Consider the following 17,227-nt stretch of genomic DNA (forward strand, 5'->3'; position numbering starts at 1 on the left):
GAGGGTCCTGATATCGTCTGTGGTGTCAATCAGTGCAATCTTCGTGTTGTGGTTGGCCTTAAATCCTGATTGTGAGGTGTCGAGAAGGTGGTTTCATTCGAGGTAGTCGGTCAGCTGTAGGATGATGGCTTTCTCAAGCACATTGGCCGAGAAGTGAAATAGGGAGCTCAGTCTGTAGTTTTTGAGGTTGCTGGGGTCATCAGAGGGTTTCTTTAGGATGGGACTGACTTCTGCATGCTTCCATTCGTCCGGGAAGGTTGACGTGGAGATGGAGGTGTTGAGGATAGGGGTTAGTTCCTTGCTAATAGCAATGGCTCTGAGGTTGAAAATCCATTGTGCTCTTTTTGCTGTCTTGATATGGTGGTGGTAGTTGTTGAGGGTTGCCTTGTAGGTGACTCTGTTGGAGGGGACGTTGGTCACGTGCATTGTTTCTCAAGTTGGTGGAAGTCACATGTGGAGATTTGAAGTGTACCATCTCACTGGCTTGGCTGTATTGTTGGGTTTAGTTGGTTTAATTGGGGCGACTCTGTTGGAACAGTTGGTGGTCCGAGAGGAGAGGTTTTTGACAGCCTAGTTGGGATGGAGGTATTCCATGGGCTTGGGTTTAGTGGTGCCTATGGCCTGTGCCCATCGGGTCTTAGTTACCTTGTCACAGCTTCAGTGGGGGTGCTAAGGTGCTTTGAGGTGGTGTTCTGGGAAATGGAGATGGTGAAGCAGATGATAACGTGGTCGGTCCTGGTGAGTTCAGTCACATGGGTGAAAATGATCTGTTGCTAGAAGTGAAGATGGCATCCAGTGTGTATCCATCTTTGTGCCTGGGTTTGGTGACCAGTTGGGTGAGGTCGATGTTGCTGAGGTTCTTCATGAGGGAAGTGGAGTTGGTGTCGCTGGGATCGTTAAGCTGGAAATTGAGATCGTCCAATAGGAAGCACTGAAGGGAGTCAATGGTGAGGTAGGCAGTGAGGTTGGCAATGGAGTTGCCGAAGGCTGGGCGTGGTCCCGGTTGCCTGTATGCGAGGCTGCCTCGCCCCCTGGTGTTAGTATCAGTCTGCAGTTAGATCGTCGTCAGTGATGGTGCATTGGATGGTTTCCTTGAAGATGATGGTGATGCTCCTGCCATGTTTGTTGGTGCGATCTCGGTGTACTATGTTATAGCCATCAGGGGTAGCAGAGGCAATGTCTGGGTCTGAGGAGAATGATTGCCATGTTTCAGTGATGAAGGCGATGTTCGGGTCGTTGGTGGTGATGGTGTCCCAGATTTACATGGTGTGTTTACATAAGGAGCAGGCTTTCAGCAGGATGAAGTGGAGTTGTGCTTGGTTGTTTGTAGTCTTCTGTGTAGGTGCAGTGCAGGCGTTAGTGAGTACAGGTGGGTCCGTGTTCCAGAAGAAACAACAAACTGTCCAAAAGGATAGATGTTAGAAGGGCTGATTTTAGCTTTTACCCATATCCTCTTCATTAGTTTACTCTCTGATGATGATTCTTTATTAATATGTAGATCCCAGAAAGGGCTTCAAATTTTGGTACAGAGGTTTGCCACTTTTAGTAGCAATGATGTCTTGCAGATTAACACACCGAAGACTAAATTTAATCCCCATAGAAATTTCAGAACTAAAACGAGGCTGAGAGCGATCTTTTTGGAGAAAGTGATGGTGTTCGATTTTGTTGACATCACACTTTCCGAATCTCAAACATGGCCTGCGCAAATTTAGAAAAGCACATTGATACTGAAACATAGAGGATATGCAATAGTCAGGTTTGCAAAGCACACAGCAACTTTCACTGTTTTTTCGTCTCTCAACATCATAGAGGAAAGGCAGTTAATTCTGCCATGTATGGTTCATATTTATGGTGGCATAGTGCTGCAGAGTCCCTCGGGAAAACCCAAAAATTATTTTGTGAGATACTGGTTGAAACTTCCCCATAGCTCCCCGCTAACTCCCCGCTATTGCCATTGTTATTAGACTGGGACTTAAAAACAATAGATAGAGATGCTAAGTTAAGGCACATTTTATATTGGTTTCAAATCTTGTGAGTGAAGAGATAGAACCATATAGGCAGCGGCTGTATGACGTCATTTCAAAACCACAAGAGCTCAAGATACTTTGGCTGATGCACATACAAATAGTTTAGAAAATCTTGGGTTGAGTGAGTCTTCGACTTCATCTATTACATCCAGAGCCTACAACATTGTGAAAGAGAGGTTCTGGTACTTGGTCTCTGAGAAACAACAGACCTCCCTACCCCTAGGCAGATAGACTAATTGTTTTCTATCTCAGAAATGTGACTATATATTCAAAGCATTTTTGGATTATATGAATTCTTCCTCATCCAGAACTTGGTACATAAAGTTTAGATTTGGCATCCTTCTCATAGTATCCTTTATGTGTATGTTGATGCCCTCTGAATTTCAGTGTACCCTGTGTCCTGTTTTCTACCAATTTGAGAAAACAGAGGGACATGTTTTAAGGCTTTTTTGCGTGGACTATACAAGGTCAAGATCTAGATGGGTTAAGCCACTTTGCCTGGTGCTGGGATTTAGGAACTACCAAGATGCTATAAGAACATGTATGTGTGATCAAGTCTGTGTGCGGCTTTATTCCATCTCAAATATTCTACATGCGGCTTGGCAAACAAGAGCCAAAGTATTACAGTTATGATAATAATTAAATATTGAACTCAATGTATAGATACTAAATTGATCATTTTGAAAATGATTTTTCTCAGCAAATTGAATGTCATTTTATATTGAATGTAAAAATGTGATTTTATATGTGTCATGTATGGATTATTCTTTGATGCTTTTCCTGTCACATATGTGTTTTACTACTGATATTATCCATTGAGTGTGTCACTGCTGGAGTCAGGGAATGATGCCCCTCTTGGAGATAGTGGAACGCCTCTACCTTTAGAGTAGAGATGCAAGTAGGCAGTCAGTATGGTGGCCCTTTATGAGTAAAATATCCTAACTGCAGCCTTCTCGTCTCACTCAGACATGAACTGTATATGCTATTGGTAACCAGTTTCTGAACATTTCCCCCAGACCAATGAATGCAGCCTGGAAGAATGGACACAACTTTTAGCTGAAGTCAAAGAAACCATGGTACAGTGTTGCTGAATTAATATTTTATTAACTGCTATATTTTTGGATGTGTTTGAGGGTATTCTTCCACTGCCAATGAAGGAACATAATTTCAGTGTATTGTAATATTGAAATAGTACATCAATGAAAGTTTTGCAGTCTTTGATCTTTTAAAGTCAACTCAGTAATGACAGCTTTGTATTTATTGTTTTAGTTGTTCACAACATACAGCATATAACATATGCAATTTTCCAATACTGGCTTATTTTCAATGTTTATGGTTATAAGAATATTTTGCATTGTTTTATTATTTCCAGAAAGACACTGGATGTGTGGTTGATCACCTTCTGTTAGGCGGAAATCCAACAGTGGTAAGTTCTTAATTTTTAGCTTGTTCTGTTGTCTGATTCGAGAATTACCGTTCACATCTTATCCCTGATTCAGAGATATGTTCCTAATCCAAATTGTCTGTCTTCAGTAACATCTCCCCTGAGCACCTCAGGACAATACTTAGTGGCTATCTCTGGGGATGTCTCACATCAGTACAGTTCTTGTTGTCTGTCTCTGGTTATGTCTCCCCTGAGAGTCTCAGAACAATACTTGAATGTTTGTCTCTGTGATGTCTCCAACAAGGACCTTAGTTCAGGATTTAGTGGGCATATTTGAAGTGGGGTGGGATACTCTTGAAGATTTTATCATCACTCCAGTGTAGCTCTTTGATAACACTAATGAGGCAGTACCAGCTATGTGCAGATGAAAAGCCTATCTCCCTACCCCAAAAAGTTTAACCCCAGGGTTGGATCAGCTACAACATTACTCTAGTTTTACCTCCGGGCATAACCTGATGTAATTGAGTGGGTATGATATACCGAGCAAAGTAAATGTTTACTCACACATCCTGATGAAAATGGCACAACAATCAAGCACTTTGTGCAAATATTGACCTAATTTTAGATTTTGGTGGTTGGGTTATTCTGTCACAGCGGTGACGGATATCCCTTCAACCGAAATATAAATCCCATTTATGTCCTTGAGTTTTATCCGTCACCCTTGTGATGGAGTAACCCATCCTATGAAATCTAAACCAGGACCATTGTCTGATTTTTTTCTTTTGAGCCTAGTACTGGGTAAAGTGACTATAAGGAAACTGAACATGTGCTTGATGTTCCTGGAGGTTTTTCACCTGTATACCAAGATGGTTTCCAGTGAAAATAGCAATGTGTTGATTGTTATTAGACTTTCTTAAATCTTCTAAACTCTTTCAAATAGTTCAGCAGGATCAGTATGTCATATTGTTGTGGTCAGTGCTTAGGATCATTTAGATTTTTAGAGTGGAGGGTCTCTATGAAAGACGCCAGGCTGATACGTCTCCCTGTTTTTCATGTTAGTAAAAGCCAACATTTTGTCCATCATATTTTTTGCCATGGTCATAAGGTGAGCCCTAGCAGTGCTAAATGAAGATAGTTCTCTGCCACAGTTTATAGCTAACTGATCTGTTAAAAAGTTAAACCGCAGAAGTATTTTCCCACTTACACAGTGGTAAATGGGTGTTTGACACTGGAAATTTAAAAGAGTGTTCCGCCTTTCGCTGGAAATGTAGCAGAATGTGCTGGTGTAGCTAAGCTAAACAACAAAACATAGCACAGTGGCATAACCCAAATCCAAATTGGCAACACAACTGACACATAAAGGGATCAGAACAATACAACAGTTAAAGGTGAATACAAACAGTAAAACACATCAAAAATACAATGTCATGCTAGAGGAACAAAACACAGCAGCACAAACAACAAAATAAAATATCATCATCATTAGAACATGCAACACAACAGATATGTACAAATATTCTTCTCACACAGTACCAGCAATAGAAATGTGTTTTATAAGACAGGGATAAAAGGTGTTTGCACCAAGAAGTTCCAGAAATATTTTCACGGACACGTAATAGACCAGGCCAGAAATGCTTTGTGATGCATCCCTATGTGTTTCATTTGTGAGTCTAATGCACTTTTAATCTTTTTGGATTTGAGGACAATCCAGGCTCAAATCATTAACAGTTTGTCTGTTTTCTTCTAGGAGAAAATTGCAGCCCAAGTTGGAAAGGCTCTGCAACAACTTCGTGACCCTGTCAGAAATCTTCTGGTAATGCTAATTCAGTTGGGGTGAATTTGTGTTATATGCCTTTTTCAATTTATTGTGTGACACACTCACATAAACACACCATTTCAGGACTCTTTGAAATACAAGGTCCATCTTAAGCAAACAATATACAAAGTTAAAGAGAAGGCAGGCCCCGTCCCTGGAAACCCATTGTAAAGGCACAGATTGTTGACTCATAATATAAAAGCACGCATGGGCTGTCTACAGGACCACCTCCCTCATCACTAACCTTTTAACTTCCTAATAAAGATATATCTCCACTAAATACCAGTGCAAACATGCTAGCATTCTCGACTGTACTGTGTAAGCGAAGAAAGGCTCCCTTAAAATACCATGGTGTTCCTTGAAAATGAAACCATAAGGGTTTTGAAGTCTCATTAGAAGTCACTCAAAAATATAATACCATTAACACATTTAAAATGGACGACATCCATAGCTCCATATTAAGGAATGCTATCAGTTCAAATACATGGCCAGATTTAGAGTTTGGCGGATGAGTTACTCTGCCACAAACCTGAGGGATATCCTGTCCACTGTGTTACAATGTCCATAGGACATAATGGAATCGTAATACAGAAGAATCTTTCACGTTTGTTATGGAGTAACCCCATCTGCCAAACTCTATACCCTATGTCCTTGTCCAGACATATGTCCATACAATTGCTCCTCATAATCTCTCTCAAGATGAAAATTCAACCCCACTGAAGTCTCTTTCACTCATCCATCAAGCCAGGTAATAACCCTTATCCTTCAAGTTTTCTTCATTTGGAGTCAGCAGATTTATTGTTTTTGGGTGAAACCTTCTAAAACTGTACAATATTTTTCACACTGATAGATACATGGTGCACATGCATGACTTTGTCTTGAGGCCTTAGTGATATGCTGTGCCTCACAAATCAGCAAAAAATTTAAATGGAGTAAGTAAGCCTATGCAATTTTCCCAGAGGTGGCTGATCCTTGCAACTTTGTCCACACAAAAAAAATGGTTACTAATACAGGGTATTCTGAACCCGTCGACATGCTTGATACCATTCATGACCAAGAATCAGAACCTATGCTGATCTACATATGGTGTCTCTGTATTTAGAGTGGCATAGTGAACAATAATATGGTGAACTGGAATGAGCCCCAACATAATTACCAGTGGCTCAGTTTAAATCAAACATACTACTTCTTATTTTTTCATTTCTCCCATTTAAATGTCCGACCATTTTCAGTTTTTAAAAAGTGTTCATATTTTCTGCTTGAAATAGGGCTACACAAACTAAAAAGATTTATAAGATGGAATATGACCCACCCTGTGTGTGTGCAGAAATCCTTTCCATTTCTCAGAGTTAGACAATATTAATTTCAGTGTAATTGGAGAAGTAAATGGAGAACCACAAATGGAAGATAAAATGAGGTCTGCCTGAACTGATTTATGTGGAGGTGGCCACCAAGGTGATGTCAGTCTTTGCCAACCTCCCTCAGATTTCACTTTTAAGCTATGGTTGTTGTAAGAAATTGCCTCTTTCGACCTGGCAGACCCCCATTTTATGCGTGGAGAATGATGTGATTTCAAACTGTGAGTGCCCTGGGCACCTGCTAAACAGATTCCCAAAGCCAGATTTATTTTCCCAACATTGGACTATGCTTGACACTTCAGCCACCTTTGTTAGTCCCTTGTGAATGGTACCCCTAGTACGTAGTACATGGGTCCTGAAGAGGGCCCCCCACAGAGCTGCACCACCAATTGTGCCACTCTGAGAGGCCCCACACCAGTCTCATACAGACTGAAATTGCAAGTGTATTACAATGTGTAACCAAAGTTGCAGACTTGACGTGGCACTCACCAAGAGTGCCATGCCCAATAACAATGCATGCAATATAGGTAACTCACCCGTCTGGCAGGCCTTGCAGCTCTAAAGGCAGGGTGCACTATAAAGCATGTGAGGGATATGTGTGCATGAGCAAATATGTCCCTACTGTGTCTTTGCTAATTCTTAGACATAGTAAGTGTACAGGGAAGCCATAGCAAAAATCATGTGCAGGACACTGGTCATTACAAGTTCCCCAGCTACATGATGGCATCTCTGAACCCTGGGTTTTTTGGTATCAAACAACTCAGAATAATAAACCCACACTGATGTCAGTGTTGGATTTATTATAAAATGTACCCTGAGGGCACCTTAGAGGTGCCTCCTGCAAAACCTAACAGCCCTGGCATGGTTGCTGACTGGCCCTATCTAGTTTGCCCCAACCAGACATGATTTCGGACTCCTGGGATGAAAGGTTTTTGCTCTCAGGAACCAGAACACAAAGCCTTTCATGGGAGGAGGTGTTGCACCTCCTCTCCCAAGCAGGCACTCAGGCATTTTGCAGCAGCGGGCAGCTTTAAAGGCGATGCTGCATTTGAAATCTGATATCTGCCTCTGCTGCTAGTAGTAGGTGGCCACCCAATGGTTTTACCCCCACTTTAGCTTGGAAAATCAGCTGGGACCATAGCAAGAATATGAGGAGTAGCCATCCTCAGCCTGCACCACCCCTCAGGTGTGGCAGGTGAGGTGACCACTCCATTTCATTTTCCTCCATTTTGGATATCAGGAAAATATCAAATAAGGGTTAGGGATGTGACCCCCTCTCACAGGAAGCAGTCATTTAGTGGGTGTAGCAACCTTATGGTAGGTGGCCCATTGGCCACTACCAGGTACTCCCCCTAACACACCCTAAATACATTATTTAGAGTGCATCCTTGGAGCAAGACCTCATATTTGATGGACAGAATGAAGACCAGTACAATGAGGATCCAACGCACAAGAACTGAAGCCCTGCTGCACAAAAAAAGACACCAAACCCTGCTTGCTGCTCCAAGGACTCGACTATTGCCACTGAGGTTTCGCCTGGAAAGCAGAGGGACTCTACAAAACCCCAGAGCACCTCCAGCCTTCTAAAAATCACCAAGAACCTCGCACTGAGTGAAGGTTTCACTCCATGCACCCAGCAGGCAAGGAAACCACAAATTCAGGTTAAGTGGCCATCTTCTGACCAATGACTCAGAGCCAGCAGCCAAGCCAAATTCTGTACAACAGCCCTTGAGGGCAAGATCTGCCATTATGCCAAGTTTGGTGGCACTGTAACTATCCAGGGCTGTGGCATACCACTATCCGTGGTACCAGACCCCCACCATTGAACACCCAGAAGCAAAGTCCCCTCTAAACTCCCAAAAGCCCAGACGCAAGCACCCGTTGAGGGACTTCAGGACGCCCAAGAACCAACCCCAAAGTGTCCCTGCTGACCTGCAGTCCACCCTCCAAGTGACCTGCTCCTGACTCCAAGGACTCCAAGATTCACGACTCATAGCTGACCTATCTGCGCTGCATCTGTCTTCCCTGGCCTTTGCATCAACAAACCAGCTGTGCTGTAGGGGTCCTTAACCCCTTGTGATCTCCAGCCTCCAAGGGGACCCACTAGACTTACCTTTAAGTCCACCTTTGCAGTGGCCGCCATCTCCTTTGGGCGCCATCTCTAAGACCGTTAGCCAGCTGCTGCTTCTGATTGAAACGGGAACTGCTGGATGTTCTCTGGCTGGCCCTTTGGACACTTTGATGACCTCGACCTAAAACTAGAAGGTGATTTTTGTGAGAGCATTGCCTGATTTTCTATGCATTTTTAAAGTTGTTCCCATTGATTCCTATTGAGCTTAATTGAGAACAGAAATGCAACATTTTCTAAACTTTGAAAAATCATAACTAAAAAAGTACTTACCTTATATTGGTGTCCTTGGTCTTGAAATATTTTTAAAAACCTATATCATTTTTTAAAATTGGCCTCAAGTTATTCTTCCGAGTGTGATACTGTACAACAAATGCTTAGCACATCTCCTAGATTATCCTAACTGCTCACCCATTCTACAACAAAAACAGAGCATTAGGTGGTCTGCTTTTTTGTCTCTGGATGCCAAAGTGGGGTTGCAAGGACTCTCTGCACATGTCACATCTTTTTTGTATGCTATATAGAGAGCGGCCTCCTACAATTGTGATGTACTAGATGCCTTGATAAAGCAATGCATCTGAAGCCTGAGCAAGAACCTCTTGGAAGTTCTTGACAAGTTTTGACCAACCTGAATTGATACTATAAGGAAGTTTGAGTCCACAACTTCTTTTGGACCTTTGGTTGATGGACCAGCCTGAATAGGTGTGTGGAGTCCACAATAATGGTCAACTCAGTAGAGGTGGGACAATATGGCATGCTACACCTGGAGACTTAGAGTGGCGGGTAGGAGACTATAAAGGCTGAAGTGACTACTTTATACTTGCCGCATTAGTACAATCCAAGCATAGACTCCTGTCTTGTCCCAACATTTCTATTGTCTTTCTTATGCTCCTGCAAGATAACGGAAGAGTAAGCGCATGCCTTCCAAATGTGTCTTAATTGTTCACTCCACTATATTTTATCTTTTCACATTATGGCTTCTTATACATAGCTCTGGTGTGTTGCCGGACCACAGTTTAGTTATATGAGTGTACTTTTATGATTCTGAAGGGGAGAAAATGAGAGGCAAAGTCATTGCTAACAGACATGCTAGCAGCGAGGTTGATGTGTTTGCATAGGTTATAAGTATAGCAATTTCATGGTATTCATGTTTTCCAGTCCTTTATAGATGGTCCCACTGACACAGCAATACATTTCCACAGTGATACACACCACCCACTCTAGTTACCAGCATCAGCATGCAAAGAGCTGTTCCATGGTTCTATGAAGGTGTAGATGGACCATGGCAGCACAAATTGCTGGAACAGCCCTTGTATTGAACTTCAGCAGCGATGGTTCTACTGACAAGCTTGTGCCTCATCTTTTAAGGCCTGGCATTAGCCAAAACCTTTCAAGTTTATCAAATTTATGTGCACATATAATGTAGCCTTTGTACAAAGTTGGAGTATAAATTGATGAGGGTGACTACCCACCTCAAATAAAAATTCACAATCCTTGCCAGGATGACCTGCTGGAGTTACTACATAAACCTAAGCCTAGCCCGGTGGGAACATTGTAATATGACCGGGGGGAGGTAGCCTGTATGATGGCTGCCTCCTCCCCACAGCTTTGGCGGTCGGGCTGTAATGAGGCCCTTAGTCTATCAAATGTAAGTCAGAAATCTTTAGTGGGGCAAGACAGCAGGATATGGCCAAAAGGGGCTCCACAATGTCAGATTGCTGTTGGACGAGGTCCCAGTGAAGTGTTGACTTTTGGCTGGAAAGTTCTGAGCAGTTGTTCAGACTTAGGGGGTTATTCGAACTTTGGAGGAGTGTTAATCCGTCGCAAAAGTGACGGTAAAGTGAGGGATATACCACCACCTGCGTATACCACCACCTGCGTATACCTGCGTATTACGAGTTCCATAGGATATAATGGACTCGTAATGCGGCTGGTGGTAAATCCGTCACTTTTCCGTCACTTTTGGGACGGATTAACACCTCCTCCAAAGTTAGAATAACCCCCTTAGTTTCTTTTCTTTGGACTTGGATTCCTCCAGCAGGGTAAGGCTGTAGGCTGTTGCCGAAGAGGGCCCCGCAAGGCCAGATACATTCCAATCAAGGTCCTGCTGAATCAGATTAGAGGTCAGCTTTATAACCCTAATAGACCACATATTTGTCCTGGGTACACAAGACAGCATGTCCAGCCCTTCATTGCCCTTCTCAGGTAACAGACAGCAGGTTTAGACCCTTTCTGATATTTCCACAGGTATAGTAGTGCCTGGCAACATCTTCGTCCAGCATTGCCTGGCAACAGTCTGTTGGTAGGGTGATTCCTGGCCCCGCCCCTAATGAATAGGGCAAACGTTCACATGGGTAAGCAACATTTCCTGTCTGCCCTCCTGCAGACAATCCCACAGTGCCCCTCTCTGCATAAATCCAAGATGGTGAAACCCTTTTCCCCTTGTGCAGAGCCTGTGTGCCCACCACATTGGTGTGGCAATGGCATTGAAAAAAACCTCCTCTATTAGCACTCTAAACCAGTTCTGAGGACAGCTCCCCTCCCCATGTGATTGGAGCCTGCCTTGCTGGGGGAGCCAAGAAGCACCCTGCCCAGGTTCCAGCTATTCGTTGCCTGTGACAGAGTGGGTATTTTTAGAGTTTATCAAGTTCCTGGCCACAGCCTACTGGCTCTTCTGTTGAGGAAACAACATCTCCCACACCCAAGGCCTTTGCCTCTGCTCTGAGGACAGTTTCCCCACATCATCAAAAGGGTATTCAACTGCTTGGTGACAGATGGAGCTCATGCAGACATACTCCCAGAGATATTAGGCAGGGTAAAATGTAACTTTCTAAAAGTACCTTTACCTTAATAATTAATCAAAAACAATTTTACCATTAAATTGCATTTTTCATAACTATTAAAATGAGTCCTTGAATTAGATTTCTGGCTGCTTCCTAACTGAAAGCATCATTTTTAAATGTAATGTAATAAGGTTAACCACTGTTTTCCTTTGGAGTAGTCAGCCTTGCCACAGTGAAAATAGCTTTTGGGACCTTTTTATCCTTGTTTAATATTTAACTTTTACATGTAATACTTTTAATACCACAACATCTGCCTTATAAGGCTTACTAAAGGGGACATGTAAGTATTTAAAAGAAAGGTTTTGACCTGACAAACGTGGTTATGTTGACAGGTCAAATTTGCAGTTTTAAAACTCTTTTTTGTACTATCACTGTAGTAGATGGCACAATAGTTACGGTAGCCCAGTAGTGACATTTAACTTACAAGATATTGGTACACTTTGTACCAAATACTACAGTCTTACGGGTAAGTTAAATGTGCCAATTACGAGCATACCATTTAATCATGTTGAATGAGGGAGCACAGGCACTAAACCACTCATTTACACGGGGTAAAGTGCACAGAGTTCTACAGCCAGAAAACACAGATAAGGCAAAAATCTGGGAAAACATGATGCAAAAGATGGTCATGTAGGAGGTTTCAGTAATCTCTCATCATCTGTTCATTATTCACATTTTTAGGGTGCCCACCGGAAGGTCAGCCAACTTCAGCCATTGATTTGCCTCTCTGTGAGTGACAACATTCCAATCTTGCACAATGTACACATACCCAAAAAGTAGTCCACTTCTACAGTATTACAAAACCCTTCCTGAACATTAGCAACACCAAACATTTGGCATGTAGCACCAGACCTGCTGACTTTACCAATGCTTGCTCATTTTGTAAATTGGATGGTAGCAATGAAGCCTATAGCAGGCAACATATAGATCCAGGGTCACCAGGTCAGTCAAAGGAAGCAGACAAAAAAACAACCATGATCATAACTAAACAAAATGGCCCAAAAACATTTTCCCTTACCTGTTGTTTGACTAATGAATATTCTTAAACTGGCTTCTCTGACTTTCACAGAATTTTACCTTATTCACTTTGTCTTGGTCATTAGTATCTCCTGCAGCCAGTATAGTTTTTTTGTGTACCTCTGTCCGTCTAAAAACATTGCTATTTTGAGTGTATGCTTTTTGAGCTGGCCTTATGACCCCTTGTAGGAAAGTACCATCTTGCCTGGCATGTTACCCACATATTTCACTGTATATATGTGGTTTTAGTTGTATGTGTCACTGGGACCCTGCCAGCCAGGGCCCCAGTGCTCATAAGTGTACCCTGTATGTGTTCCCTGTGTGATGACTAACTGTCTCACTGAGGCTCTGCTAACCAGAACCTCAGTGGTTATGCTCTCTCTTTGCTTTCCAAATTGTCACTAACAGGCTAGTGACCAATTTCACCAATTCACATTGGCATAATGGAACACACTTATAATTCCCTAGTATATGGTACTGAGATACCCAGGGTATTGGGGTTCCAGGAGATCCCTATGGGCTGCAGTATTTCTTTTGCCACCCATAGGAAGCTGTGACAATTCTTACACAGGCCTGCCATTGCAGTCTGAGTGAAATAACGTCCACGTTATTTCACAGCCATTTACCACTGCACTTAAGTAACTTATAATTCACCTATATGTCTAACCTTTACCTGGTAAAGGTTGGGTGCTAAGTTACATCCTGGCACTAGCCAAGGTGCCCCCACATAGTTCAGGGCAAATTCCCCGGACTTTGTGAGTGCGGGGACACCATTACACGTGTGCACTATACATAGGTCACTGCCTATGTATAGCGTCACAATGGTAACTTCGAACATGGCCATGTAACATGTCTAAGATCATGGAATTGTCACCCCAATGCCATTCTGGCATTGGGAAGACAATTCCATGATCCCCTGAGTCTCTAGCACAGACCCGGGTACTGCCAAACTGCCTTTCCTGGGGTTTTACTGCAGGTGCTGCTGCTGCCAACCCCTCAGAGAGGTTTCTGCCCTCCCTGGGTCCAGCCAGGCTTGGCCCAGGAAGGAAGAACAAAGGACTTCCTCAGAGAGAGGGTGTTACACCCTCTCCCTTTGGAAAAAGGTGTCAGGGCTGGGAGGAGTAGCCTCCCCCAGCCTCTGGAAATGCTTTGATGGGCACAGATGGTGCCCATCTTTGCATAAGCCAGTCTACACCGGTTCAGGGATCCCCCAGCCCTGCTCTGGCACGAAACTGGACAAAGGAAAGGGGAGTGACCACTCCCCTGACCTGCACCTCCCCTGGGAGGTGCCCAGAGCTCCTCCAGTGTGCTCCAGACCTTTGCCATCTTGGAAACAGAGGTGCTGCTGGCACACTGGACTGCTCTGAGTGACCAGTGCCATCAGGTGATGTCAGAAACTCCTTCTGATAGGCTCTTACCTGTGTTGCTAGCCTATCCTCCTTCCTAGGTAGCCAAACTTCCTTTTCTGGCTATTTAGGGTCTCTGCTTTGGGGAATTCTTTAGATAACGAATGCAAGAGCTCATCAGAGTTCCTCTGCATCTCTCTCTTCACCTTCTGCCAAGGAATCGACCGCTGACTGCTCTGGACGCCTGCAAAACTGCAACAAAGTAGCAAAGACGACTACTGCAACCTTGTATCGCTGATCCGGCCACCTTCTCGACTGTTTTCCTGGTGGTGCATGCTGTGGGGGTAGTCTGCCTCCTCTCTGCACTAGAAGCTCCGAAGAAATCTTCCCCCTGCAACCGCAGGCACCAAAAGACTGCATCACCGGTCCTCTGGGTGCCCTCTCAGCACGACGAGCGTGGTCCCTAGAACTCAGCAACTCTGTCCAAGTGACTCCCACAGTCCAGTGACTCTTCAGTCCAAGTTTGGTGGAGGTAAGTCCTTGCCTCCCCATGCTAGACTGCACTGCTGGGTGCAGCGTGATTTGCAGCTGCTCCGGCTCCTGTGCACTCTTCCAGGATTTCCTTTGTGCACAGCCAAGCCGGGGTCCCCGACACTCTAATCTGCAGTGCACGACCTCCTGAGTTGTCCTCCGGCGTCGTGGGATCTTCTTTTGTGACTTCGGGTGAGCTCCGGTTCACTCCTCTTTGTAGTGCCTGTTCCGGCACTTCTGCGGGTGCTGCCTGCTTCTGAGAGGGCTCCTTGTCTTGCTGGGCGCCCCCTCTGTCTCCTCACGCAATTGGCGACATCCTGGTCCCTCCTGGGCCACAGCAGCACCCAAAAACCCTAACCGCGACCCTTGCAGCTAGCAAGGCTTGTTTGCAGTTTTCTGCATGGGAATACCTCTGCAAGCTTCTTCACGATATGGGACATCCATCCTCCAAAGGGGAAGTTCCTAGTCCTCTTTGTTCTTGCAGAAACCACAGCTTCTACCATCCAGTGGCAGCTTCTTTGCAACCTCAGCTGGCATTTCATGGGCATCTGCCCACTCCCGACTTGATCGTGACTCTTGGACTTGGTCCCCTTGTTCCACAGGTACTCTGGTCCGGAAATCCATTGTTGTTGCATTGCTGGTGTTGGTCTTCCTTGCAGAATTCCCCTATCACGACTTCTGTGCTCTCTGGGGAACTTAGGTGCACTTTACACCTACTTTTCAGGGTTTTGGGATGGGCTATTTTTCTAACCCTCACTGTTTTCTTACAGTCCCAGAGACCCTCTACAAGCTCACATAGGTTTGGGGTCCATTTGTGGTTCGCATTCCACTTCTAGAGTATATGGTTTGTTTTGCACCTAAAGCAAAGTGCTCTCATTGCAATCTATTGTGACTGTACATTGCTTGCATTGCTTTCTATTGCTATTACTGCATATTTTTGGCATTGTGTACATATCTCTTGTGTATATTTGCTATCCTCATACTGAGGGTACTCACTGAGATACTTTTGGCATATTGTCATAAAAATAAAGTCCCTTTATTTTTAGTATATCTGTGTATTGTGTTTTCTTATGATATTGTGCATATGACACCAGTGGTATAGTGGGAGCTTTGCATGTCTCCTAGTTCAGCCTAAGCTGCTCTGCTAAGCTACCCTTTTCTATCAGCCAAAGCTGCTAGACACCTCTTCTACACTAATAAGGGATACCTGGACCTGGTGCAGAGTGTAAGTACCCCTTGGTACTCACTACAAACCAGGCCAGCTTCTTACACCCCTCCTCCCCACTAGCTCTTATTCAGTATATAAAGTTATGTAGGATTCTTAATGTGTTCCAACTTGAGATTTGGGATATTTCCCATTACTCACATTGAATATTTCACAAACTAGACTATTTTCAGGCTAAACCAGTTCTACCACTCACACACGCTGCTATGGAACTATGGAAAACTCCCAACTACTGATGAAACTTTGAATTGTATGCTGCCCAGTGCATTTTTTGGGCACCACATTTTCTACTCTTGTCCTTCTGTCTCCCTTGTACCTCCACCTGCATAGATCATGTGGCATATAGAGCGGTATCCTGTCTATGCCAGCAGTGGCACGTCATGTTTATAGCTCTGCAATTTATAGCTCATATGTTTTTTTTGCGTTAACATTCGACCGTCTGATATGTGATATTGCTTCCATCTTAATATCATCTTGCCATTTTCCAATAGTTCAAACTTAAACTGCTTTGGAATACTGACAAAAAGCAAGATGCATTATTTTGAAATAATTTCTTGAGAACTTTGAATTAAATGAAAGTTTTTCCAATTTTTTGTTAAAAATCATTTCTCCCATTTACAAAATGAAACATTATATGATCATTTATTATTAAAAAAATTAATTCCAGGGAAGAACTTAAAGACTGCAACCCCGTAGAAAACAGGGTACTCTTTGAAGGGATGGCCTCTAAGACTGTGCTGTATACTTACTGCACATTCAGAAATAACTGACCTGACAATCTCTACCCCCTCAGGTTCAAGATTGGGGCTGAACTGGGACCGATGAAAGACAAAGACCGGGAAGCAGTCCTAATGCGTCATCAGGAAGTGATAATAGAAAAAATCGTGAGACTTAGGCTACTGAGGTTCTGCACAGAGTCTATTATCACAAACACTGGTTGTGTAAGATGGGGAGGGCACAGGCTCCAAATTATTTATAATGTAAGAATGGAAGGGGTAATTTTATCTTACCGTTGGGGAATGCTGCCGTAATAAATCATACTGGAAGACATTAACCTCAATGTTGACCTGCGTTGTGGGGATACAGGTCCCTCACACCTCCCACTTCCTTATATTAGGTATACCCAATGCTGTGGACCTACCAAGGATACAGCATCTTTTCAGCACACTAGGTTTTTGCCCTGGCAAAATGAGACATAGCCAGAAGATGGGGCAGGACATCTCTTTCACTGACTTAGTGAGCAATGGGCATGAGACAATATACAACACACTATATAGAGATGGAGACAGCAGTCTATAGTGCATCAAGCTTCCAGAATAAAACAGTGTGGGGACCCCGGAGAGCTATTTTGATCTAGACTAGTATTCCAAAACATATCGAAATACCCTGATGGGGAGCGATATCCCCCTATGGGAGGAAGACCCCTCGGTGCCACTCGGACAATGACTTGAAGATTGCTGTGGATGGAGCAGGAGAAGAGGGCCTGTCGTCGGCTAGACCATATCCTTTTGTCACTGTCTATTGAGGCTATATATTACTTCAAAGCAGGATT

General features: G+C 43.7%; 1 protein-coding gene across 2 annotated transcripts in view; it reads left to right on the plus strand.

Annotated features, from left to right (window-relative positions):
- LOC138260835 (ranaspumin-like) overlaps positions 1–17,227 on the plus strand; it is a 55,679-nt gene that overhangs the window by 17,260 nt on the left and 21,192 nt on the right. For both annotated transcript variants that reach the window (XM_069209260.1, XM_069209262.1), the window contains exons 4-6: positions 3,044–3,103; positions 3,400–3,453; positions 5,159–5,224. In XM_069209260.1, the coding sequence (XP_069065361.1) occupies positions 3,044–3,103; positions 3,400–3,453; positions 5,159–5,224 (180 nt within the window). The remainder of the gene's footprint in view (positions 1–3,043; positions 3,104–3,399; positions 3,454–5,158; positions 5,225–17,227) is intronic.

The sequence above is a fragment of the Pleurodeles waltl genome, chromosome 10 (genome assembly GCF_031143425.1).
Source record: "Pleurodeles waltl isolate 20211129_DDA chromosome 10, aPleWal1.hap1.20221129, whole genome shotgun sequence".
Lineage (NCBI taxonomy): Eukaryota > Metazoa > Chordata > Amphibia > Caudata > Salamandridae > Pleurodeles > Pleurodeles waltl.